At 38.9% G+C, this 25,982-nt stretch overlaps 1 protein-coding gene across 3 annotated transcripts in view; it reads right to left on the reverse strand.

The window, feature by feature from the left end:
• Positions 1-2,737: 2,737 nt before the first annotated feature.
• ACAA2 (acetyl-CoA acyltransferase 2) overlaps positions 2,738-25,982 on the reverse strand; it is a 30,545-nt gene continuing 7,300 nt past the window's right edge. For all 3 annotated transcript variants that reach the window (XM_003827210.5, XM_008952562.3, XM_055102736.1), the window contains exons 2-10: positions 22,019-22,185; positions 16,739-16,867; positions 15,040-15,156; positions 13,555-13,702; positions 11,421-11,596; positions 10,756-10,885; positions 6,556-6,626; positions 4,425-4,579; positions 2,738-3,161 (exon numbers count right to left, since the gene is read on the reverse strand). In XM_003827210.5, coding sequence (XP_003827258.1) covers positions 3,077-3,161; positions 4,425-4,579; positions 6,556-6,626; positions 10,756-10,885; positions 11,421-11,596; positions 13,555-13,702; positions 15,040-15,156; positions 16,739-16,867; positions 22,019-22,185 — 1,178 coding nt within the window. In that variant the 3' untranslated portion in view covers positions 2,738-3,076. The remainder of the gene's footprint in view (positions 3,162-4,424; positions 4,580-6,555; positions 6,627-10,755; positions 10,886-11,420; positions 11,597-13,554; positions 13,703-15,039; positions 15,157-16,738; positions 16,868-22,018; positions 22,186-25,982) is intronic.

Consider the following 25,982-nt stretch of genomic DNA (forward strand, 5'->3'; position numbering starts at 1 on the left):
GAAATGCCTGGATTTCTGACTTGAGCTACTGGCACTGAGAAGAACTTGAAGAGGGAGCTGGTTAAGTGGGATATGATAAAAGTTACTGCTCAGGGCATGTTTAAGAAGACATCTGTGAGAAAAGTCAAGACGGGAGTTTGCTACAGGAGTCTGGAGGTAGAGACCAGTGCTGGGATGTAAATGTGATGATATATTATGTATGTATATATGTATGTACTTTGAAACAGGGTCTCACTCTGTCACCCAAGCTTCAGTGCAGTGGCCCAATCACGGCTCACTGCAGCCTCAACCTCCTGGGCTCAAACAATCCTCCCACCTCAGCCTCCTGAGCAGCTGGCACTACAGGCACATGCCATCACACCCAGCTCATTTTTCTGGTTTTTTGTTTTGTACAGATGTGGTCTCACTATGTTGCCCAGACTGGTCTTGAAGTCGTGGGCTCATGTGATCCTCTGGCCTTGGCCTCCAAAGTGCTGGGATTACAGGCATGAGCCACTACACCCAGCCAAATGTGATGGTATTTAGAATCATAGAAAGAAATCGCCACAAATCCAAAAACCAATCCCAAGAAACTCACAGCAGTGGAGCAGCTGCCTAAGAAGATGAAAAAGAATGGCCTGAGAGGCAGTGGAAAAGCAGAGACATGAACAGAAGTCAGTTCAAGGAGGAGTGGTCAACTGGGTCATGTTTTGGAGAAGTCAAATAAGGTGAAGACAGAAAGATCTCCACTAGTTCTGGCAATATGAACATAAAGGGTGGCATGAGCAAGAGAACTGTGGCTTAAGTGGTGGCAGCCAAGTAAGATTAGAGTGAAGAATGAATGAACCACTCATAAAGTCCTTAAGAAAACTAAGAATAGAAGGAAACTTCCTGACCTTGATAAAGCATTATCTATCAATCAGAAACCTACTGTAAGCATCAACTTAGTGAGGAACGAATATGAGCATTACCACATTTTATTTCCTCCAGTACTGTACCAGTGGTCTCAGCACAAGGCAAAAAGGCAATAAAAATAAATGAGATAGTATCTGCATGATTCAAATAATAAAAGGGTTCCACAAGCTGGCTAGATATATAATATCCAAAAGCTATTCATTAGCAATAATCAAATGTAAAAGAAAATAGGAAAAAGGTCTCAGTTGGATAACAAAACTACACAAGACCTTTATGGGGAAAAGCGATAAACCTTTACGAAGGCCTGTGCCAGGAGATGCCCTGGGAAGCGGATTGCTTCAGCTATTGGCGACAATTCCTTCTTCAACTGGAAATTCATAGGCTTGATAAACTATCACTAGTGTTTCTAGAAGATGGTAACATGTGGCCTTGGTCATTTCATCCCACAGAGAAAGTTTATTATAAGTTACAACAAACGAAGAATATGTAAAAAGCAAAATGTTCTGCAAAACATTGTTTTATTATGAGAAATTATACAGGGCTCTTACTTTTTAATATTTTTATGACAGTAGAGGAAGCCTGCTTCTTCTCAGTAAGGATACCAAACAAGAAAAGCTGGACTTGCCTGTTGCCACTAGTCCATTATCCCAAACCGTGGGTGGGCCGCTTGTCATCTGCCTCTCTATGACAGAAAGGGGGATGTATGTGCCACTCCAGCTTTTTAATCAAATGAAGGAAACCATATAAGCAAAGGGTTGAGGAAACAGTGTAGGTACTTATGATACTATTATTTAACATCTAGTATTATTTAACATCTATTATTCAGTGAGCTATGACTGTGCCACTGCAATTCTGCCTGGGTGACAGAGCAAGATGCTATCTCAAAAAAAAAAAAAAAAAAAAAAAAAGGCCGGGTGCAGTGGCTCACGCCTGTAATCCCAGCACTTTGGGAGGCCAAGGCGGGTGGATCACGAGGTCAGGAGATCGAGACCATCCTGGCTAACACGGTGAAACCCCATCTCTACTAAAAATACAAAAAATTAGCCGGGCGTAGTGGCAGGCGCCTGTAGTCCCAGCTCCTGGGGAGGCTGAGGCAGGAGAATGGCGTGAACCCAGGAGGTGGAGCTTGCAGTAAGCTGAGATCGCGCCACTGCACTCCAGCCTGGAGGACAGAGCGAGACTCCGTCTCAAAAAAAAAAAAAAAATTTCCCCCCAATAAATGTATAACCCATAAATTCAATTTAATCTTAATTAAAAGTTCCAGTGGCTCTTTGATGAAGTTAACAAGAATAGGGCCTTGCCCTACTAGATATCCAGTCTTAGAACAAACAAATAAAGCAATGGAAGTGTTGTGGGGGCATTTTAAAGGGAGAAAATAAAGGATGAAAGATGGCCTTTAAGCTGGGAAGAAGGAAGTAAGGTTTATACACACAGCAGAATATTATTCAGCCTTTAAAAAGAAGGAAATTCTGACACATGCTACACCATAAGGTGGATGAATCTTGAGAACATTATATAAAGTAAAATAAGCCAGTCACAAAAGGACGGATATTTATAATTTCACTTATGAGGTACCTCGAGTCATCAAATTTATAGAAACAAAATACACTGGTGGTTGTCAGGGGATGGGGGATGGGAGAATCAGGAGTTATTGTTTCCATGTGTGGTGACTGAAAAAGTTCTGTTGATAAAAAGTGGGGATGTTTGTTTGTATAAAAATGTGAATGTACTTAATACCAGTGAATTGTACGCTGAAAAAGGGTTAAGATGGTAAAGTTTATGTAATGTGTATCTTATCACAATTTAAAATTTTTAAAAATATAAATGACAGGAAAATATTAACTGAAGTTAAGGCAACATTTATTTGATTTCCTTATAATCATATTATCTAAGGCAGAAGTGGTGGTTACTTGGCAAGAATACAATTTCTTTTAATGTCTTCTATAGTTGAGTTTTAGCTCAGAAATACATCATATTTCACTGGTTCAAATCTGAGAGAATGTACTTCCAGCATGGGCTCCTATTCATGATCAATGCATTTTTGTGTCACCATGGCTTGATCAAAATCACTGTTTCAATGGCAGGGCATGGCCAGTTGTGGCAGCTGCTCTGAAGGTCACTTGTTTTACTGTGGCCTGGCCAAGTAGAGTAAGGGTGGGTCACAGTGAGCTCACTGGTCTCTTCAGGCTGTGCTCTGAATGATGACAGCAATACCTTGGCCACCTCCAATGCAAGCTGATCCAACGGCATATTTTCCACCTCGACGCCTGAAAAAGAAAGCAGTGACTGAAATCTACTCTAATAAAAAATCAGATTAATGAAATAGAACTAATAACAATCACATCTGCATTACTCATCCTTATTCAGCTCATCTGCTCAATCTTTTCCCCAGTCCTCAATTTTGGTATAATTACAACAGGCAACAGACTTTGGAAAGCTGAAAGTTTTTAATCAAAAAAAACAAAAAACAAAAAACAAAAACAAAGAAAAAACACCACAAGAGGGAGGCAAACTAAAAAGGAGATGAGTGGATTTAGGGTTACAGAGTGGATTTAGGGTATATGAAACACATACAGAAGCTTGTGTGTGTTACGGGAAAGGAGTGAGAAGAGGAGGTAACTGCATAAATGGGAAGCTGGGGAAGGGGATGAACATTAAGCTCCTTTGATTTATATATTTGATTTATATAGTGTGAGAGCCTCACGGCATCTTAGAAGAAATGTAATTAATAAAGTTTGTCCCTATGAAAGGGCAGATAATTTAGAAACTATCCATGTCCCTTTCATAAAAATTAGACTCTTTTAAAGTACTCCTCACTCCTAATATGACGACTTCGAGAAAATTATCCAGGAATTACTTTTGTATGTGGCAATCACCTATTTCAACTCAGTGAATCATTAAGTGAAATAAGAGTCACATTTCCCCTGGCCTAACAGGGAGTCAGAGTAATTTTTCAGCCTGACTTACTTGGTTTTGTTTGCAATTTTTCTACAGAGCAAAATATTCCAAAAATAGAAGAGCTCCTCCTTCTGGTACTATCTATCAAAACTGAAAAGCACCAAACACCCAAAAGGTTCCTCCTGGAACCCTGCAAGCAGTGAAAAGAAAAACTTAGACCCAAATGTCAGTTTGCTTAGATTTCATAAATTATGGCATCTAGATCAGTACTCACTCAGTACTTTTTTTTTCTAAAATAGATTTATTTTACTCCTGTAACTGGCACTAAAATACAAGTGCCATGAGACGCAGGGCCTCATTATCTGCTCATGCAGTGAACACAAGCTGAGTGGGCACAGAGACTGGACACACAGAGGAAGAGCTTGGTTCTTAAGTGCAAAGCCACTAACAAGGTGACTGACTCATCTATGAGACCAGATGAAAAGCACTGCCCAAGTAACTTGTTCCTGGTAACAGCCAGTGCAGGAGACATGAAGAAGAATGAAAAATGTTGGAGTGTTCTGGAGAAACCTAAATCCATGCATTTCTATAAAAAACAGCAAATCTGAAATGCAGCTATTTCTAGCAAATACCTTAATTCGTGAACCAGGTGTGCAGTAATTCTTGATCCAGATCCTCCCAGTGGGTGACCCAAAGCAATGGCTCCTCCATTCACATTGGTTTTACTTATGTCAAGATCCAAACTCCTCTCAACAGCCAAGTACTGGGGAGCAAAAGCTTCATTCACCTTAAAACAAAAATTAGAGCACTAACAAAAATCCTTACTCACAAACTAATTTTTAAATGAGAATGGTCCAGTCCTATCAACAGCTAAGTCTGCTGTTTCTTCCTATTTAAATTACCTCGCAAAGTTATTTTATCTACAATCATTCTGCATAAAGCTATCAGGTTTAAAATGTGTATATTTACTAAATAATACTTTTAGTCAAATGCATCCCTTAGAGGAACTTCTCAGTAATCCCATAAATTGACACATTCCAGACACAGTGGGATATTGTAGAAAGCCCACAGGTTTTAGAACTGGATGGATGGTTCAAATATTGGCTATACCATTTGTTAGGGTGTGACCTTATGCATATTCTTTAAACTCTTTAAATTCACGTTTCCGCGTGTGAAAATGTGACTGTGGTATCATGCTAAGAGTCACTGTCACAGTTAGATAAAATCATGAGTATTAAGTGTCCAGTGTATTACCTGAAACATGGCAAGTACTCAATAAGTGGTTGCAAGTATTATTATTATTATGCAGTACTAGGAGCTATCCTTCCAAGAAGCTGACACACAACAAAGAATAAACCTTCAAAGCCACGTACATAAAGGGAACAGTTACTATGTTGAAATGTGGCAGAACTGAAAAGTATATTATGTTATACTTACACAAACTGGCAATTACCTTACTTCAAGTTTATAGTACTGTATTATCATATGATCTTAATTCAGGAATTTTATAGATAAGGAAACTCATTCTAAGAAAGGTAACTTTTGCAGAGTTGGGATAAAATTCAGTCTTGTGCTCTTTCCTACTATACTTTGTGGTCTCTCAAGATGGTGCCTCATATGTGCTTAGATCCACCATTATCTTTCTACTCTATATACAGAGCCATCTTCAAGGAGGTACTAAGAGACCTAGAATAGGTAGTGAAACTAGGCTTTTGAACCTAGGAAAACTATGGTCTGAGTTATGTCCTTGAGAATGTATACATTTCCAAATGATTATGAACAACTTCCCAAAGTTGATATAGTTTAATAGTTTTAAATGTGAAGTCTAAAGTGAGAAATTTAGTGGTACCTATTTGCTGACACAAATATAATAAATTAAACAGCCTCTTTGAGGCTCTGAACTGTGATCTGCTAAAAGTGGAAGAGATTTAAGGATAAACCATTTGTCTGAAATCATGGTTTCCTGTGTGAGAGATTATCATAGAGGAAATCACACCTGTGCCTACCCCTTCTCTATCAAGTTAAATAGATTTCCTTTGTTCTATTAGTTATTTCCCAATGCCAGGCATCACATGCTTAATCACCTAAAATTTTCAAATATTCCAAAAGTGTGGAATGTATATAACCATCTTTAAATGTTTCTCCACCTCTTCTTTTAATTATGCTTAAAACACTTTAGTTCCAATACTAACATTTAAAAAGAAATCACTCAATAAATTTAAGTTCCGGTGTCAAAAATTATGATAGGTGCATCCCAAATCAAGCTACAACTATCGTATAAAAGCCAAAGATACATTTAAGGGAGGGGGCTCTATCTGGCGAGAAGGGCAAGAAACTTGTAGATTTGGCACTAAATATTGCTTTTCTATTATGTCAATTATTTTACATATATTTTTTCACTTTAATCTATTAAGTTAAAGTTACTTTTCTCCCACCTTATCTAATATTCAACAGGCATGTTAATAGTCTAAAATGTAACAGTTTTATAAAGTAGTAAGAAATTCCCAGGAATTTATACTTGAGTAAGAGAAATCAGGCAGTTTGAATATTCAAATATAAGTAAAGCATGTTAACCAGGTGAGGAAAAGTATCAACACAAGGCATCTAATGAAGGTACTATTTATTTAGATGTACATCATTTGGAAAGGCTAACTACAATGAAATTCAAAGAGCAATGAAACCAAATTAAAGTCATTTATGCTATAAAAGTACATGGTTTATTCATGTTGTTTAAAAAAAAAAAAAAAAAAAAAAAACACTTACCTCTACCAAATCCATGTCCTTAAGACTCAGTCCTGCTTTCTTCAGTGCCCCACTGATAGCAGGGACAGGACCTATATAATAATAAAAATCTTCTATAAAAATATAGAAATAAATGTCATCTTATATTTATGTATCAAGCTTCTCCTTCTTTCCAAGTAAAGAAGAAATAATGCGGCAGTTATTAGTAGCCACAAATCTTACTACCTTGACCATACCTATTAAATGAAGTGACCATAAAGAGGCAGAAAAAGGGCCCAGGCATGGTGGCTCATGCCTGTAATCTCAGTACTTTGGGAGGCTGAAGTGGGAGGATCACTTTAGCCTCCTGGGCAACACAGCAAGACCCCATCTCTAAAAAAGAAAAAAAAATAATAATAATAAAAATAAAATGGAACCAAGGTGAAAAGTTGTTTATACATTCAAACTGCAGATAAGAGAATTACATGAAAAGTTCTACCATAAACGGCTTTAAGATTGAAAACAGCCAAAGGAGTCCATATATGGGATTTTAGTTATATTAATACATTATAATTGATATCAAAGAGCAAGGCAGACTGAGTGCTCTACTTGGGATCCAAGCCATATGCATTCACAGCACAGAAGTTACTGTGGCTACACTCTGAATTTTCAGGCCCATTTGGATAAAAGACAAGAAATAGCAGTATCTCCACATGGGCACAGAGAGAGATGGGAAACTATGAGGCACTTCAGGGAAGGTTTTATGAAGTAAGGTGATGTTTACAACTCCAAGGGTAGGCAGGAAATTTAAATAAAACATAACTCCTAATTTAAGAAATGCAACTCCATCTAATAAGACTTCTGAAATAAACTTTAGCTCCCAGATTTCTGATGATGTAATGAGAGTTTAATATTGCTCATAATTTAAGTAAATCCATATTTTTTCTCAAAAGGTAAAAAATTTGGGTAGAGAAGATTATCTACTTCTCGACTTGTTCTTAAAGAATGAAACTGCCAAAAATGTCTACAAAGAAAAATATGTAGTATGTTCTGCTGAATTCAAGTAGTCAAATATTCTGCATCAAGTTTCACAAGCATTTTACCTTATAAAATGGAAAATCAGTCTTTACAAGAAAGGCATAATGAAACCTAAATATAATATTTATTTTGTCACGTAGTTAAAATACTCTTTGGACAACAAACCACGTGCTTATTGATTAGGACTATCCAGTTAATGCACTTCAATTTAAAATGCCAGTTTCATGTGGCTACTGATTTTACTACAGGATCTGATTCCAGATTCTCTTTGTATGTCTAAAGCACGAAATCATGAAAATGAGATGGGTAGTCAGTAGTAAAGCATCAGTTATCCAGCCTGGTGAGGGGATGAAGTAGCCAACAGTGGTGACAGACACATAAAAGGTGGACAATGTTCAGACCACCGTACACACTTCCTTGTCTGCATAAACAACACAGCAAGCATGACTCGTACTTTCACTTTAACTCAGAATCCACCGTAACAATATGCTAGGCCATAACTTGATTTTTAAAGGACTCTTCCCAGACCACTGTTATTTACTGGGACTTCAGGAAGGTTTAGTATTCTTGTTAGGAAAAGGAGACCTTATTTCTAGTCCTGGTTCCTGTCACTAATAGCTGTGCGACTTTGTGCATCTCTCTGGGCAACAAGCTACTCATCAATAGCACTCTGAATGGGTTTTCCACCTTTTTCTCTTTAAGCATCAGAATTCTTTTTGCATATGATGCCAAGTAATAGATAATGCCAGACTGCTCCAGCTGAAGAGGCTCAAAGTTCCACCCACCAACCTCTACTATTGCCACCCCTGAGGAGTTCCAGGGAGTGCTGTCTTTCTATAGCTGTGTATTTCCTCAGAACCAGTACTATTCTTTTCAAGTCATGGCTTTCCCCCTTTTTTTTGGTCTGCAGCTATTCTGCAGGGCTAAGGATTGCTAGTCATTAGGTAATCATAGAACTGAGGACCACTATTCTTGTAAGTTAGATTAACAAACCAGTTCCCACTAGATACTTAATAACTTATTCTCCCCACTTATTCATCTGGGATGCTTCAACGAGTTACTTTGTTTAATCCCATCACTATATACAAGTGACAGCCAAACTTCTAGATGAAGGGGGCAGCTGATACAGTGGGACATCTGGAATGTACAGCTCTGTTCAAGCCCTGAGGAAAAATGACAATCCTACCACAGGGGCATTCTTTGTACTTTAGGGCAAATATTCAGGCCCAGGAACAGAAGGAAGGAAAACAACACTTTCTTGGCTCACTGGCTATGCTAATCTACCAGAACCTATTAAATAAGGTTAAACTGAAAAAGGAGTATAAAATAGCCAACCCATGTCACATACATTTGTTTGATCATCAAAAGCATCTAGGTGTATGCAGGAAAAAAACCAACTCTGCTCTTGGGCTGGGCGTGGTGGCTCACGCCTGTAATCCTAGCACTTTGGGAGGCTGAGGTGGGTGGATCACCTGAGGTCAGTAGTTTGAGATCAGCCTGGCCAACGTGGAAAAACCCTGTCTCTGCTAAAAATACAAAAATTAGCCAGGCGTGGGGGCGGGCACCTGTAATCCCAGCTACTGGGAAGAATGAGGTTGCAGTGAGCTGAGATCACGCCACTGCACTCCAGCCTGGGTGACAAAGCGAGACTCTGTGTCAAAAACAAAAAACAAAACCAACTCTGCTCTTGGGCTCCACTCTGGACTTACTGAAACAAAATCTAAGGGTGTGGGGGTTATGAGTGGATTTTGACAATCATCTGAGGTTGGGAACCACTGCCCTAGATATGAAAATAATAAATGCCATAACAACATACGGATGTTTAATTTTTCCACCACCTTCCATTTCTAAGACAAAAGTTATCTTTTGCCAATAGTGGATAGCCAAAAGCTAATAAGCTTAAGATTGACTTTTCATATGTGTCAAAATATGATTGACTTTTCATATGTGTCAAAATATCTTGCAGTTCTTGCTGACATAAATTTGAGACACATAGTGAAAGATGACAAAATATGAACATGCCAGCTTTTTTTCTTAGGAACTCTATACAGAGATATGTCTTCTCTGAGGGACATGGCAGCAAATATGGTTGAGTATTAATCCCAAGTCAGTGTAAGTGGTATTGTTCGAGTAGAACCTGTAGGCTTACACTGAAGGATCTCTGAGATGGCAGGTCAGTAACAGGTTATCCTCCTCCTCCTCTCTTGGAACCCACCTCAGAAAACAATTTAGTTATTCAAAAAAGGCTTAAACAATCTGAAATCTATACCCTAGGGCAGGCTTTTCCTTAGAGTGGGAGGTTATATGTAGGTGGGATATATCAAAGCTACTGAGCACCAAATTTTATTTTTCTAAGTGAGGCACCTAATTGGTTCCCTGTTCCCCCAGAGAATGACAGGAACTATTAAAATTCAGCATCATGTGTGGTTCCTAGGAGTGCATCCAGCAAAAAGCTCTTTGTTCTACTTCTAAATCAAATATTTTAAGCCAAGACTATACATGTTTATGGACTTCCAAATTTTTTCCAGCTAGTATTTTACCAATCTAATTATAAGTCTTTATTTTGCTAATACTCACCTGAGCAAGAGGAATATTAATTTGACTTCCTGAGACTATGCGTTTAACTCACAGTGAAGAGAGCACTTGATTTCAGAGAGACTTGGAGTCACACCCTGGCTGTCACTTACTGATTTGGAACCTTGTAAGACAACCTCCCTAAGCCTCAATTTTCTCATTCACAAAGAAGTCTCCCTTACTGGAGACGTGGGAAGACTGAATGTGTGTAAAACAACCAGCAAGGAGCTGCGATACCACCTTCTCCATACAGCCTTCTCTGTTTCACCCCAGGATTTCTCCCATCTCATAATTTCTTTTATCTTGTCAGGATCACGTAATTCTTCTGTTATTTTCTGTGTTGATTTCTAAACTCTCAAAGGAACAATAAGATATAATTACTGTGTGTTGATTTTTTAAATCTCAAATGGACACTAAGATATGATTACTTCCTCCATGGAGTTTACACGGTCTTGGTTTTTCTATTGTGTCTAGGACAGTTCTTCATAAAGATTTTTTATTTAAACTGATTACCAATCTTCTTTTCTCTACAGATGACCTTGGTTTGGCCACTTTTTCAGGACTCTGAATGCCAAAGAAGACTTACCTCCAGAAATATTATAGAACCAGTTTGTTTTACTATAAACTTACCAATACCCATGATAGAGGGATCACATCCAGATACAAAGTAGCCCACAATTCTTGCCAGTGGTGTGAAGTTATGTTTCTTAACAGCATCTTCACTAGCTATGATAACAGCTCCAGCACCATCAGCTACACCCTTGAAAATAAAAATACTAGATTAACTAAAGGCTAAAATAATCCAGTTAATCAAGGTTTGAACTAATGGACTAGTAGTATTAGGAATATGGCAGTACATAGGAAGCCAGTGCACAGTGTGAGATACAATTAGAAAAGCGGTACTGTGGTGGATGAAGGAGATTTTTTAAGGCACAGAATACAACTTTACTAAAGAACAAGGAAAAACTTTTATCTAGATGTGAGTAGATGTAAGAAGAAATACGATAAACTGTATGCATGAGAAAAAAAAAAAAGTTTGAAAACCAAAATAAGCCAGATAGATTTGTTTCTGAAATTTCTTAGTTCTGAAAAAATTAAGAAATCAGAAGAGTATTATATAAATATGAAAAGATTTTGTGTGGGACTATGAAAACCTAAATTAATTGAATATGAACACTATTAGTTTAAGCTAAACAACTAAAGACTGGCATAAAAAGTATTTACAAGATACTTCATGATTATTTTTGTTGAACACACCAGGAAGAATTCAAGCTAATCTGTGTGGTGATACCAACCGATGCATTCCCTGCAGTAACAGTTCCATCTTTCTTGAATACTGGAGGAAGTTTCTGTAACTGTTCCAGGGTGGTTTGGGGCCGAGCATGCTCGTCTACCTGCATTGTCTGTTTTCCTTTCTTTGTCTTCACTTCAATTGGTGCCATTTCATCATTAAAGTAGCCAGCATCATTAGCTGAAAAATAGTAGAGAGACTATCATAAGAATAAAAGAGAGAAACATGAAAATAAATCAAACATATTATTCAATTTAATTTCTGATCTACCTTTTCCTCACAGTCTAGTCTACTTTAATATTGAGTCTTTATTAATTTTTGAGATGGAGTCTCACATTGTCGCCTGGGCTGGAGTGCAACGGCACAGTCTCGGCTCACTGCAAACTCTGCCTCCCGGGTTCAAGTGATTCTCCTGCCTCAGCCTCCCCAGTAGCTGGGATTATAGGTGCCCACCACCATGCCCGGCTAATTTTTTTTATATTTTTAGTAGAGACGGGGTTTCTCCATGTTGGCCATGCTAGCCTAGAACTCACCACCTCGTGATCCACCCTCCTTGGCCTCCCAAAGTGCTGGGATTACAGATATGAGCCACGACGCTCAGCCTGAGTCTTTACTATTTACTTACACAACTTACCTTCCGTATTGGAGGATTTACGATACCGTCATGTGTTTATGTAGTTGCATTTTGCATCTTTTAAAAATTATAGAGTCTTTACTATTTACTTACACAACTTACCTTCCGTATTGGAGGATTTACGATACTGTCATGTGTTTATGTAGATGCATTTTGCATCTTTTAAAAATTATATTTTTAAAAATTATATTTTTTAACCACAATTTTTTTTCACCAGGTACTGCTAAGACTGTTAGCAGCATCTGTCTGTTTGCTATAGATGTAATGGCAATAAATGGACTTAATACCCCTTTTAAACTTCTTTTGGTGAGATAAGCAATTAAAAAGTTACCAAGTTGTCTATGCCACAAAGTAATCTAACTGAAACTTAATAGTGATAGGCAACCTGAAGAAATTATGGGAGCAATCACTAATACAATTATAAGTAAAACATCTTACCTACTTTGACCTCCACTGACTAGAATGTACTGTAGTAATCTATAGCTTTGGAAATAGGGTCAGGAATAATACTAACCTTAATTTTCCTATCACTTTACAATTGGCAAAATACTTTCCTTATATGCCCTTATTTGGTTTTAAAACAACCTTATTAGATAAATAGGGAAGGCAAATATTGTTATCTCTATCTTACAGAGGTTCAGTGAATAAATGATATGACTGAGCTTGATAACTTGTGCATGGTAGAAGTAGAAACAGAACTGATAACTCTTGACTTCTAGACCAATCCTCTTCCACTATGAACATATAAGTAAAAAAACACAGATGAGTTAGATGGCATCAGCTGTATTCCACTTATCCTTCTGAAATGCTAAGATGGACTTTATCCTCATTACTTCAAGCATTTAATATTCCTAAATAAGAGTTTCCACTTGCTTTAACAGTTTAATTTTTTAAATATCACATTTCTTCAACTTGCTGCACTGCTAAAAGAACTGCTGTCACATTTGCCTGTTTTGGACCGGCTCTATAGCAACCTGCTGTGCTACACCAGGGCACTCTAACTAGAGTCTCGGACTAGTTCTAAGTCTCTGAGTCAGGTACAATGATTCTTAATTAGGAGTGGCAGAAGGAAAGCATAAAAGACCCAGTGGGTCTTTTCCAAATACATTACCCCTTCTTATGATTATGATATGGCTTGTGGGAGAGGACATCCTCTATATTCCAGTTGCCACAGTGAGCTATCACCTCTGACAGAGTGTATCGTATTCCTCATAATGTTCTACTGACAACAGGACCAGTTCAGCACAAAACTCAAGGGTCCATCTAGGGTCAAGTAGCAATACCACTTTTTAAGTAGTACTAACTTTTTCAAAAGAGAAATTCCTAGTTAATTTTGCAATAATTAATAAAATATCTGATCATCTAAAGACAAAGGAATAATGAAAAGATGTAATAATTCTTAAAGGTATGATTTGTAAATATTATATAACCATAATAGAAATGATGAAAATATTTCCTATAGATATTTATTCTATAGATACTGATACTTTCCAGTTTCACTCACCAGCTTTCCATCTCTGCTGTGACTGCAGGGCATATTTGTCACATTCTTCTCTGCTTATTTTGTGTTTTACAGCAAGATTCTCTGCAGTCATTGCCATGGGGAGCTGGACATGCTGATCTGTTAATGATGCCCATAAAGAATCTTCCAGCTATTAAAAGACATTAATAAAGTGACTTGTTAAGGCATTACCTTTTAAAAGTAATATGTTATAATTTCTTTAAATAATCAACACTTCCAATAAACAAAAGTAAAATTAAGACTTTCTGATAACCACTATTCATATTCAGTTATGGGATATTTTTTAAAAACATGCAATGTTTTTGAAAACATTCAATGTCACAAAATAAAATGCACACATTCTCTGTCCCTCTCTAAATGTGGGGGTCTAAGAACAGCTAACAGGACTAGACGTGCATGGTGAGATCACAGAAGTTACCCTACGATCAAAAATTAAATCCTCAAGGTCATATTTTGTAGAAAACCTGACAATGAGTCTTCATGCAATGTTTTCTTATAGCCATCTTTGTAAACCAGCCCTGAGCTCTGTAATAAAGAGTATTATCTGTTTTTCTTTTTCATCCTGTGCCTCAGTGACAGGAATAGCTGGTTCTATCGGTTACTATGAGGCTGAAAAGATCTTGGGACAGGTTCCCAGAGTTACAGAAAGGTTGTTAATTATTATTCAAGTAGTTAGTCTCTGGTAAGTGTGCCCCACTTTGCTGCCTCATCAACATTTAACTCACTGACCTGTCTTCATAAAAGATATCTCAAATGTGTTTGGTGGCTAAAATCCACATAGAGTCTCTTAAGTCCCATTCCTTTCAACTTCCAAAAAGGCCAGGTGAGAAACAGGGTGAACAGTGGGAGTCAAACATTACTATAGAAAATGCTAAAAAATATAAAATGTCAGTAGCCCTTTCACATGGGAATGAGAAGAAAACATCATTCTTTATCAGTATTGTACCATCATTCTCAAGTTGTAGCTCTCAAAGATAAAAGAATCAGTTTTTGTTTGATTTGGGACAATATAATCTGTATTCAAAGATGTTTTCTGTGATGATGAAGAAATCTATTCTGAGACTGTCCCAGAAATAAAACTTCTATAAGTCACGTTAAAGATTTAATTACTCAGATTACTAATTGTTTAGTAGTGAGATTAATTCACTCTTTTGTCTATCTTTTTAATCTACTTCTTCCCTTCCTCCATCTCTCCCATGCCTATGGCCACTTACACAGGATAATTATACTACTAGAGGTCTGCTGAGATAGATAGAATCTAATTTCATATGGGTTAAAATGTCAAAACTAACCACCAAAATAGAGTTTTGAAATAGTTTACAAACTTCTAATCATTCATATCTTGCCAATCCTCATCAACGAAATTGGCTTCAAAATTAGTTTTCTCTCCCATAAAAAGGTATGTTATTAAAAGTACTTATATAATGCTAATAAGAACTAATTCTTTTAAATTTTTATGGTTCCAACCTTGATATCTGATCCAAGCTTGGTTCCAAAACGCACATTTCTGACACAGTAGGGAGCTTGGCTCATGCTTTCGGTTCCTCCACATAAAACAACTTCAGCTTCTTTAACACAAATTTCCTATTTAAAAACAAACAGTAATAAAAACTCCTTTTACCATACCCAAACAATGTATTAAGAAACACTGATTTTACAAATTAATGGTAAATCGAACAAATATTGTACTGTAGCTTACAGTGTCTCAAAAGGAAATGCTTTTAAAGTAACTGTAAAGCAAATGCTAAAGTATCCATTACCAAGATGTAGGGGGAGAAAACTAAAAGGTTTCAATCATGTTTGCCTGAGTAACAGGCCCTACCTACATGTGGCTAAGAATAGTAATTCTTAACACAATATAAATCTTGAAAATCAACAGATATTAATATCTGGCATAAATGTACAGCAGATAATAAAGGACAAACCCTTTAAAAAGGCAAAAGAAAAATTTATCCCATTAATGGATGTATCTGAACAAGAACAGAGATTTACAAGAACTAGTTCAATCTAGGTGACTCATAAAAAGGAAACCACTTCATTCTTCCAACACTTTCCACTGTTTGCCTTTCTCAGAAAAGGAGCAAATAATGAGCCTCTATGAACCTGATGGTTCTTAAAATTATTACTAGGAAAACCGAGGTCACTATTTAAGATATATCGTTATAGAAACAAATTAATGTGAAAATTGTTTTATTAAAATACGCCTCTGGCTCTTATTTTGTTTGTAATAAAATGAAGACTTTTACAAATGAAATTGGATTTCACTTTCTTCTCTGCGCTCAAAGAAACAAATGTATTTAACCAACTGTCCTTTAAAAAGGTCAAACTAGTTTGTACTTCTACTAACAGCATCATTCACTTCCTTTGAAATAAAATACATTTCCTTATCCTCTCCTAAATTCTTGAGATTTCCTGCTTGCCTCACGGTCTTTATTCAGTGCCTCACAGGTAACACTCACAGACCTGGGTTCAAATTCTATGACTGAGTAACCTTAATGGCTTTAATCAGTTTCCTTGCCTGTAAAATGGGAATAATAATAATAGTTCTTGCTTCATAGGATGGTTGTAAGATTAAATGAGATATTGAATGTAAATCTAGCAGGGTGCCTAGCATGTAGGAAGCACTCGAAAGAATGATGAACATATTAGCTTTTAAAAATATTGAAGTATATATATATATAATACTTACCATTTTAACCATTTTTAAGTATACAGCTCAGTGGTATTAAGTGTATTCATAGTGTGATGCAACCATTACCATCACCCATCTCCAGAACGCTTTTCATCTTGCAAAACTGAAACTCCATATCCATTAAACACTAACTTTCCCTCACCAGTCCCTGGGAACACCATTCTACTTTCTGTCTCTATGAATTTGACTACGCTAGGCATCTCAAAGAAGTAGAAACATACAGTATTTGTCCTTTTATGACAGGCTTATTCCACTTTCAGGTCCATTATTAGCTTTTTTTTTTTTTTTCTTTTTTTTGGAGACAAGGTCTCACTCTGTTGCCCATGGCTGGAGTGCAGTGGTATGATCATGGTTTACTTGACCCCCAGGGCTGAAGCAATCCTCCCTAAAGCTAAAGTGTTATATTGCAGTGGGACATTTCTTCTAGTAACTATTAACATATTTTCAGAGAATTTAAAAAAATGTTGTCCATACCTGACATCCATTCACAATGGACTGAAAACCAGAACCACAGAGCCTATTAATCGTGAGAGCTGGGGTCTCCTCTGGGATTCCCACACGCAAACCAACATGCCTTGCCAAATATATAGCATCTGAAGAACTCTAGAAGAGAGAAGGAAAAGAAAAATAATTTTCTCTATAAATCTACTAATTAAGAACAAGCACGAAATACATGGAAATGTTGGCAATCTATCAAAAATGATAAACTATATGGCTCTAAGGTAGGACAAAATGCATCTAAGTACAGCATATTATATCTAATGTGTGTTTACAATTTGAATAAAAACTACAGTCAATTGGGTTTTTTTCTATTTTTTTATTGGGGCAAAATACACATAAGAAAATTTATCATTGTAACCATTTTTAAGTGTATAGTTCAATGGTATTATTTAAATACATTCATAATGTTGTGTAACCATAGTCAATTGGTTTTCAAATATATTAAAGATAATTGCTACTTAGAGAAATCCCATTAAGTCCTTAATATAAGACAGAAATTTATAACAATTAGAGTTATTTAAAAATGGAATACGCGATCCTAAAGTAGTATGCTCCTTAACAGAGGAAGTATCGGAGGCTGTGGTTCTCAACCTTGGTTGCAGGCTGGAATAACCTAGGAAGCTTTATTAACATACTCATGCTTAAGTTCCTAAGCAAATCAATTAAACCAGAAAGGCTGGAGGTGGGGCCTGGGCATCAGTAGTCACTTTTAAAAAGCATCCCAAGTAATTCTAATGTAAAACAGGCTGAGGACAGCATACTTAGGGAGAAGACAGATGAATGATTGGTCAGGAGAGTAAGAAGTAGGAGTAGACCACCACTCCCAAAACTTTAAAATGCATATGGGGGCATCTTGTTATAATAAAATGTAAGTTCTGAATCAAAAGCTCTAGGTCTGCCGGAGATTCTGCATTTCTAACCATTTCCCTGGTGAAGCTGATGTTGCTAGTCCAAGAACCACACTTTGAATAAAAAGAATGACTTAAAAAAAAAAAAACCAACAACAACCAAAAACATTAACAGCCTGTTTTGGAGGCTGTTAGCAAGAGCAGAAGCAAGTTTGACAAAATGTAAAACATTGGTCTATCAAGGTACGGGGTTTTAGGATGTTCATTGTACTATTCTTTTAACTTTTGTGTAGGTTTCAAGTTTTTCAAAACTTGACAAATTCAGCACATTTATAAGTTAAGGGTTTTGAATGCAGATGGAACTGGGAGGAACTCAGTATAACATCAATTAATCTACTAACTAAATGTTTCATTTGTTGACTGAGATGAAATTATCTTATTTTACAAATTAATGTCATTAAAAAAATTCTTGGCCAATGGATATTCTTTTGCCAAGGTTTGTCAAATATCACATATCAACAGAATAAAAAAAATTTACACGATCATTTCGTGTAAATTATTAACAGATAAATATTTGGGGTTAGGCCTTTATGGTTAAGAGAGAACAGAATATGCTTCGAATAACATTTGACAAATACCACAAAGCTGCTTTTCTAATTGAGTTTAATATTATTAAATATCACTTGGAATAAATGAGTTTTACTTATTTCTTAGGAAACAATGAAATCCAATGTGGATTTCAACACAAAAAGTCAACAGAAAAAGTATTTGACAAAATACAACACCCTTTCATGACAAAAACACTGAACAAACTAGGAACAGATGGCAACTTTCTCAATCTGACAAAGGGAATCTATAAAAAATCCACAGCTCTCCCTCTCCCCCTCCCCCTCTCCCCACGGTCTCCCTCTCCCTCTCTTTCCATGGTCTCCCTCTGATGCCGAGCCGAAGCTGGACTGTACTACTGCCATCTCTGCTCACTGCAACCTCCCTGCCTGATTCTCCTGCCTCAGCCTGCCGAGTGCCTGCGATTGCAGGCGCGCTCTGCCACGCCTGACTGGTTTTCGTATTTTTTTGGTGGAGACGGGGTTTCGCTGTGTTGGCCGGGCTGGTCTCCAGCTCCTAACCGCGAGTGATCCGCCAGCCTCGGCCTCCTGGGGTGCCGGGATTGCGGACGGAGTCTCGTTCACTCAGTGCTCAATAGTGCCCAGGCTGGAGTGCAGTGGCGTGATCTCTGCTCGCTACAACCTCCACCTCCCAGCCGCCTGCCTTGGCCTCCCAAAGTGCCGAGATTGCAGCCTCTGCCCGGCCGCCACCCCATCTGGGAAGTGAGGAGCGTCTCTGCCTGGCCGCCCATCGTCTGGGATGTGGGGAGCGCCTCTGCCCCGCCGCCCCGTCTGGGATGTGAGGAGCGCCTCTGCCCGGCCGCGACCCCATCTGGGAGGTGAGGAGCGTCTCTGCCCGGCCGCCCCATCTGAGAAGTGAGGAGACCCTCTGCCAGGCAACCGCCCCGTCTGAGAAGTGAGGAGCCCTTCCGCCCGGCAACCGCCCCGTCTGAGAAGTGAGGAGCCCCTCCGCCCGGCAGCCGCCCCGTCTGAGAAGTGAGGAGCCCCTCCGCCCGGCAGCCGCCCCGTCTGGGAAGTGAGGAGCGTCTCCGCCCAACAACCACGCCATCCGGGAGGGAGGTGGGGGTCAGCCCCCGCCAGGCCAGCCACCCTGTCCAGGAGGGAGGTTGGGGGGTCAGCCCCCGGCCCGGCCAGCCGCCCTGTCCGGGAGGGAGGTGGGGGGGGGTCAGCCCCCCGCCCGGCCAGCCGCCCCGTCTGGGAGGGAGGTGGGGGGGTCAGCCCCCTGCCCGGCCAGTTGCCCCGTCCGGGAGGTGAGGGGCGCCTCTGCCCGGCCACCCCTACTGGGAAGTGAGGAGCCCCTCTGCCCGGCCAGCCGCCCCGTCCGGGAGGGAGGTGGGGGGGTCAGACCCCCGCCCGGCCAGCTGCCCCGTCCGGGAGGTGAGGGGCGCCTCTGCCCGGCTGCCCCTACTGGGAAGTGAGGAGCCCCTCTGCCCGGCCACCACCCCGTCTGGGAGGTGTGCCCAGAAGCTCATGGAGAACGGGCCATGATGACGGTGGCGGTTTTGTGGAGTAGAAAGGGGGGAAAGGTGGGGAAGGGATTGAGAAATCGGATGGTTGCTGTGTCTGTGTGGAAAGAAGTAGACATGGGAGACTTTTCATTTTGTTCTGTACTAAGAAAAATTCTTCTGCCTTGGGATCCTGTTGATCTGTGACCTTACCCCCAACCCCGTGCTCTCTGAAACATGTGCTGTGTCCACTCAGGGTTAAATGGATTAAGGGCGGTGCAAGATGTGCTTTGTTAAACAGATGCTTGAAAGGCAGCATGCTCGTTAAGAGTCATCACCACTCCCTAATCTCAAGTACCCAGGGACACAAACACTGCGGAAGGCCGCAGGGTCCTCTGCCTAGGAAAACCAGAGACCTTTGTTCACTTGTTTGTCTGCTGACCTTCCCTCCACTATTGTCCTGTGACCCTGCCAAATCCCCCTCTGCGAGAAACACCCAAGAATGATCAATAAAAAAAAAAGAACTGCAATTTAAATAAAGAATATTCTTTTCAAAAAAAAAAAAATCCACAGCTATCATCATATGTAAAGTTGAAAGGCCAGATGCTTTCCCCCTATAATCAGGAATAAGACAAAGATATCCATTTCTTATAACTTCTATTCAACATTGGAGATTCTAGCCAGGGCAATTAGGGAAGAAAAAGAAATAAAAAGAATCCACATTGGATTTCATTGTTTCCTATGAAATAAGTAAAACTCATTTATTCCAAGTGATATTTAATAATATAAAACTCAATTAGAAAAGCAGCTTTGTGGTATTTGTCAAATGTTATTCGAAGCATATTCTGTTCTCTCTTAACCATAAAGGCCTAACCCCAAATATTTATGTTAAGCACTTAACATCCTTACAAGAAAACTCTATCTTGGCCTGACAGAAAACTTAACACAAGAAAAGCTGTCTTTAGGAACAGAGGCACAAACACAATGAAACTGATACTATTTATAGTGACTTTGTGTTATAAAGTTTGAGAGAATACATGCTGGGAAAAAAATGTTTTTCCTTCAAAATTCTAGAAAACACAAAAAACGAAAGTATCCAATTTCTATTCAATCTGTTCTAATGCCTTCTTAGGTCAGAGGTAAAAGTTACAAAATAAAATAAAAAGAACAAAAGACAATATTGAGAATTCTTTATGAAAATATTTTAGGTTCAACAGACATAACTGCCAAAGGAAAAAAGTCACTGCTTTTTCTGGATGTGAAGATACACAACGGCAAGATGAACAGCATCAAGTTCAAATGCAAGGCCTAGTGATTTCTGTGTCCATTGTCATTCTCTTTCCTTTAGCAATGATCACATCATTGACATCTTTAAATATATGTATCATATATATATTTGTGTGTGTATATATGATACATAAGATATATCACAGAAACTGATCAAATATATATATATATATCTCTCTTATCTTTTTCATTAGATTATTACCTCCTTTTGGTCCACCTTGGGTGCCATAGCACCTATAATAGCCTCTAACTAGGTATCCAACAAATGTTTGTATACTTTAAAGGAATTCTGAATTTTCAATTACCTGCATATGAATGATTGATTTTGTACATCACACATAGCAAGACAGAGGGTAAGGAAGCATCTTATTTCTTACAACAAACACTGATCAAGCTCCTACAATGTGTAAGAAAATTAGGGGAGGTGTGCTGTAATGGCTTGGGTTTACTAAGGTGGCATATACAGAAGATCAATTAACTTCAAGTAAGCCAAGGAAGTCAATCTGCTATTTAGGAAGCACTGAAATGCATCCCAAGTCAGACATACAGTTTCTAGAACATATGATGCTTTGAATTATGCATGCCGTTGATTCTGGAGTCACAGAATTACTCAAATTACAAACGTATAAAGTCTGTAACTATTGGCTGGGAGTGGTGGCTCATGCCTGTCATCCCAGCACTTTGGGGGGCCGAGACAGGAGAATCACGAGGTCAAGAGATCGAGACCATCCTGGCCAATGTGGTAAAACCCTGTCTCTATTAAAAATACAAAAATTAGCTGGGCTTGGTGGCACACGCCTGTAATCCCAGCTACTCGGGAGGCTGAGGCAGGAGAATTGCTTGAACCCAGGAGGCGGAAGTTGCAGCGAGCCAAGATCGCACCACCATACTCCAGCCTGGCAGCAGAGCGAGACTCCATCTCAAAAAAAAAAAAAAAAGTCTATAACTATTATTAACTTGTTTACCATTATGATATGTTAAAGGAATTATTTTTAGAAACTGATCAAAGAAGCAATAGGAGTGAACACCTTCCTTTACTCTACTAACCTGCAGGACATTGCCCATAATCACACTGTCAACTGTTTCAGGTGAGACTTTGCCAGCAGACAAGGCAGCCTTGGCAGCAAATTCAGACAAGTCAGTAGCAGTGAAGTCTTTCAGAAGGCCTCCGTAAGCTCCAAAGGGCGTTCGCTTAGCAGCAACTACAAACACACCTATTGCAACAAGAAGAGATTTGTAAGCCATCACAGGTTAGTAAATACCTCTAACTGCTTCGAATAATCTCACTGTGAAACCTTACACAATTTAAAATTAGATAATGGAAATTTCTGTTAGGCAATAATACCTAGAACAAGTCACACCCATGGAAGCAGAGTCTTAAGGACTACCAGTTTGACAGTTTGATCTTTACCTACATGCAGGTACCAAGAACTGCACTGCATGCTGTTAAGGAAGAAGACCACCACTTCTCCTGCGCACCCCGCCCCCCTTGCCTAGTTTATAAAACAGGAGGAAAAGAAAAAAGCAAAAAGTTAAAAAGAAACAGAAGATAAATAGCCAGATGGCCTGGTGCCACCACCCGGCCCTGGTAGTTAAAATAATAATAATAATAATAATAATAATAATAATAATAATATCAATCCCTGACCTAAACTACTTGTGTTATCTGTAATTTCCAGACATTGTATGAAAAAGCATTGCAAAACTTTCTGCTCTGTAAGCTAATGCACGTAGCCCCCAGTCACGTTCCCCACACTTGCTTTATCTATCACCATCCTTTCATGTGGACCCCTTAGAGTTGTAAGCCCTTAAAAGGGCCAAGAATTTCTTTTTGAGGGAGCTCGGCTCTTAAGACACAAGTTGGTGGATGCTCCAAGCCAAATAAAGCCTCTTCCTTCTTTAATCCGGTGTCTGAGGAGTTTTGACTGTGGCTCGTCCTGCTACACTGTGATGTAAAGCCATTCTGGTTAGACAACTTTCTTGTTCTCTGATGCTTCACAATGCTAGAAACATATGTTGAGAACTAAAATCCTTCTTCTATGTGCTGGAGTATATTGCCTAGTATTAGAATAAAAGAATCTCCAAACTAGAAGGTGCCTTAGGGTTGTCTGAGGTCAACCACTCACTCTATAAGAACTACCTCTAAAAATTCCTGACAAAACGTTCTCTCTAAACCTCTGCCAGAAAACTTTCAGTAAGAGGGCATACTCTACTGCATGAAACAGTGTGCTGGTCAATGGACAACATAAACTAATGATATTGCTTTTTTTTTTTTTTTTGGAGACAGAGTTTTGCTCTTGTCGCCCAGGCTGGAGCGCAGTGGCGCGATTTCGGCTCACTGCAACCTCCGCCTCCCGGGTTCAAGTGATTCTCCTGCCTCAGCCTCCCGAGTAGCTGGGACTACAGACACCCACCACCAGGCCCGGCTAGTTTTTGTATTTTTAGTAGAGACGGGGTTTCACCATGTTGGCCAGGCTGGTCTTGAACTCCTGACCTCAGGGGATCCACCCACCTCGGCCTCCCAAAGTGCTAGAATTACAGGCGTGAGTCACCCACTCCCGGCCCCAACGAATGATATTTCTTTATATTGAACTAACTCAGCTTACAAAGTCTTCCATCCACCAATTCTAGTTCTCTCCAAAAGCACCAACACAGATAGAGATGTAGTTTCTAGAATATATGCTGCTACCGGTTCTAGAGTCACAGGATGACTCAAGTTACAGACTTCAAATAAATAACCTGAACTATTATCTTTTACTCTTAGAAAAAAAATGGGCAAAACAGGTTACCTTCTACATGTGTATCCCCCACCTCCAGTATCTAAAGTCAGCTAACCTGTAAGTCCCCAAACCTAGCGACTCTCATCTCAGGTAAATTAAAGGCATTCTTTCAATAGTTTTTTATTTGACATTAATTCTGACTGCTTTCCTCTAAAGACACTGTAGTTTGCCAACATCCTATTAAAATGTGTCCCTTAGAATATAAGAATATAACAAAATAGCATGCATTTTATCTAATCACAAAGAATAGAGGAATTATCTATACATCTATTAATACAAACTAAGACTATAAATTTGCAGCATCACTATTAGTTAAATCGGTGTCCTTGTACAAATAAATAAAAATCACCCCTTCCCAATCACCTACTACCATCTGCCAAAAAAAACTTGTGACTATACAAATATATGATTATGATGTGAGTGGTACCCACTCATCATCATTAGAGCTGTACAGTGCAAAACCGGCATATCAGTAAGCAGCATCAGTTATAGCCATTTCATCATATTGACATTCATTAGGTGTCTACTAAATACTAGACATTTTATCACTTTCCACACAAAAACTAATCTTCCCAGCAACTCTGCAAGGTAAATATTATAGCTAACATAGAGGGGACACTTACTATGGAATAGACTTCATGCTAGCACTTTGCATATACTAACTTTATTCTCTCCAAGACAATCTAAGCTCACATTTCCACATCTTGTCAAGAAATTATGGGACTTTCGGCAATGGGTTTGTGATAAGATACTGATCTACAAATGAGACTATTCAAGCATTATACCACTACTGGTATCTAAGTATAATCTTCCAGTTTATGATCTCTTTCATCAAACAAACCAAACCTAGCCTAAAATATTTCTATTTCAACCTCTCTTTTCATTCCTATTTTGAGAAATTTGCAGTTTAAAGGAATATTAGGAGCAATATATATAACTATAATTTAGAACAGATCCACTCAGTTTTTTACGGATAAAAATTCAGATAGTTACAAAAGGCCATAAATACTAGTCGAGTGCATTACAAACGTTTTGTTCTGGTAAATTGGTTATTCTGTACCATGATGCCTTCCTGAATCTTTTCAAGTTTCCTTTCATCCTCCTTCCTTAACAGTCTCTGCCTATTTTTATATCAGTGTTTTCTTTTTTTTTGAGACAGTCTTGCTCTGTGCCCAGGCTAGAGTGCAGTGATGTGATCACAGCTCCCTGCAGCCTCGACCTCTGCAGCCTCGACTTCCCCAACTCAAGTGATCCCCCTGCCTCAGCCTCCCAAGTAGGTAGGACTACAGGCATGTGCCACCACACCTGGCTAATTTTTACCTTTTTTTCTTTTTTTTTTTTTTTGTAGAGATGGGGTCTTGCTATGTTTCCCAGGCTGGTCTCGAACTCCTGGGCTCAAGCAATCCTCCCACCTTGGCCTCCCAAACTGCTAGGATTATAGGCATGAGCTACTGCACCTGGCCTATCAGTGGTTGCTTTATTTCATTCTTCTTTCCTCTTTCCATGCCTTCTTCCTAATTTCATTAGTTCTGCTTCTGGTCATGACCTACTATGCTCCTATCTGACCAACCCTCCAACAGATAACAATGAAAAACTCCAGACAATATATAAGAACAACTACTACCTGACGGTCTTGGAAATGAACAAAACTAGACAGGTAAGGAGAAGAGTTGATACTTAGAGGAAGGGAACAGAACAGGGTAAGTGTCCAATTTATTTATAGCAACTAACTTGAAGACTAACAGTCCATGATGCATGGAATGGCTAGAACTCAGAAACAGTCTTACTGGCTTGAAGAATCAGAGAATAAAATTCATGGTAAGCACAGCCACTAGAAAGTGAATGAGAATCTGGGAAAGAGGAGCACCATAGAGGGAGATTCCAAATTTCACATATAAACTCTGCCCATATATTTGGCTGACTCCTTAGCCATTCATGTGTAGGTCAGACCACAAGCACCTAAGCCAAGCCTTAAAAAACTGAACTTAGATTTAAGCTGCTGCCCACTACAAGGGGAGACACAGTTTATCACGGGGGTGCATGGGGGTGATTTTGTAGGCAAAGTAACTGTCTACAAAAAATAAATAGCCAACCAATCAATAAGTCAGTTCTGTCTGCAGGATTATAACAGAATCCAGTCTCCACAATGTTCCATCTGCAATATTCATAATACAATTCAAAATTAATCCACATATGAGGAAACAAAAAATATGACAATCAACAGACACCAA

This window comes from Pan paniscus, chromosome 17 (assembly GCF_029289425.2).
Source record: "Pan paniscus chromosome 17, NHGRI_mPanPan1-v2.0_pri, whole genome shotgun sequence".
Lineage (NCBI taxonomy): Eukaryota > Metazoa > Chordata > Mammalia > Primates > Hominidae > Pan > Pan paniscus.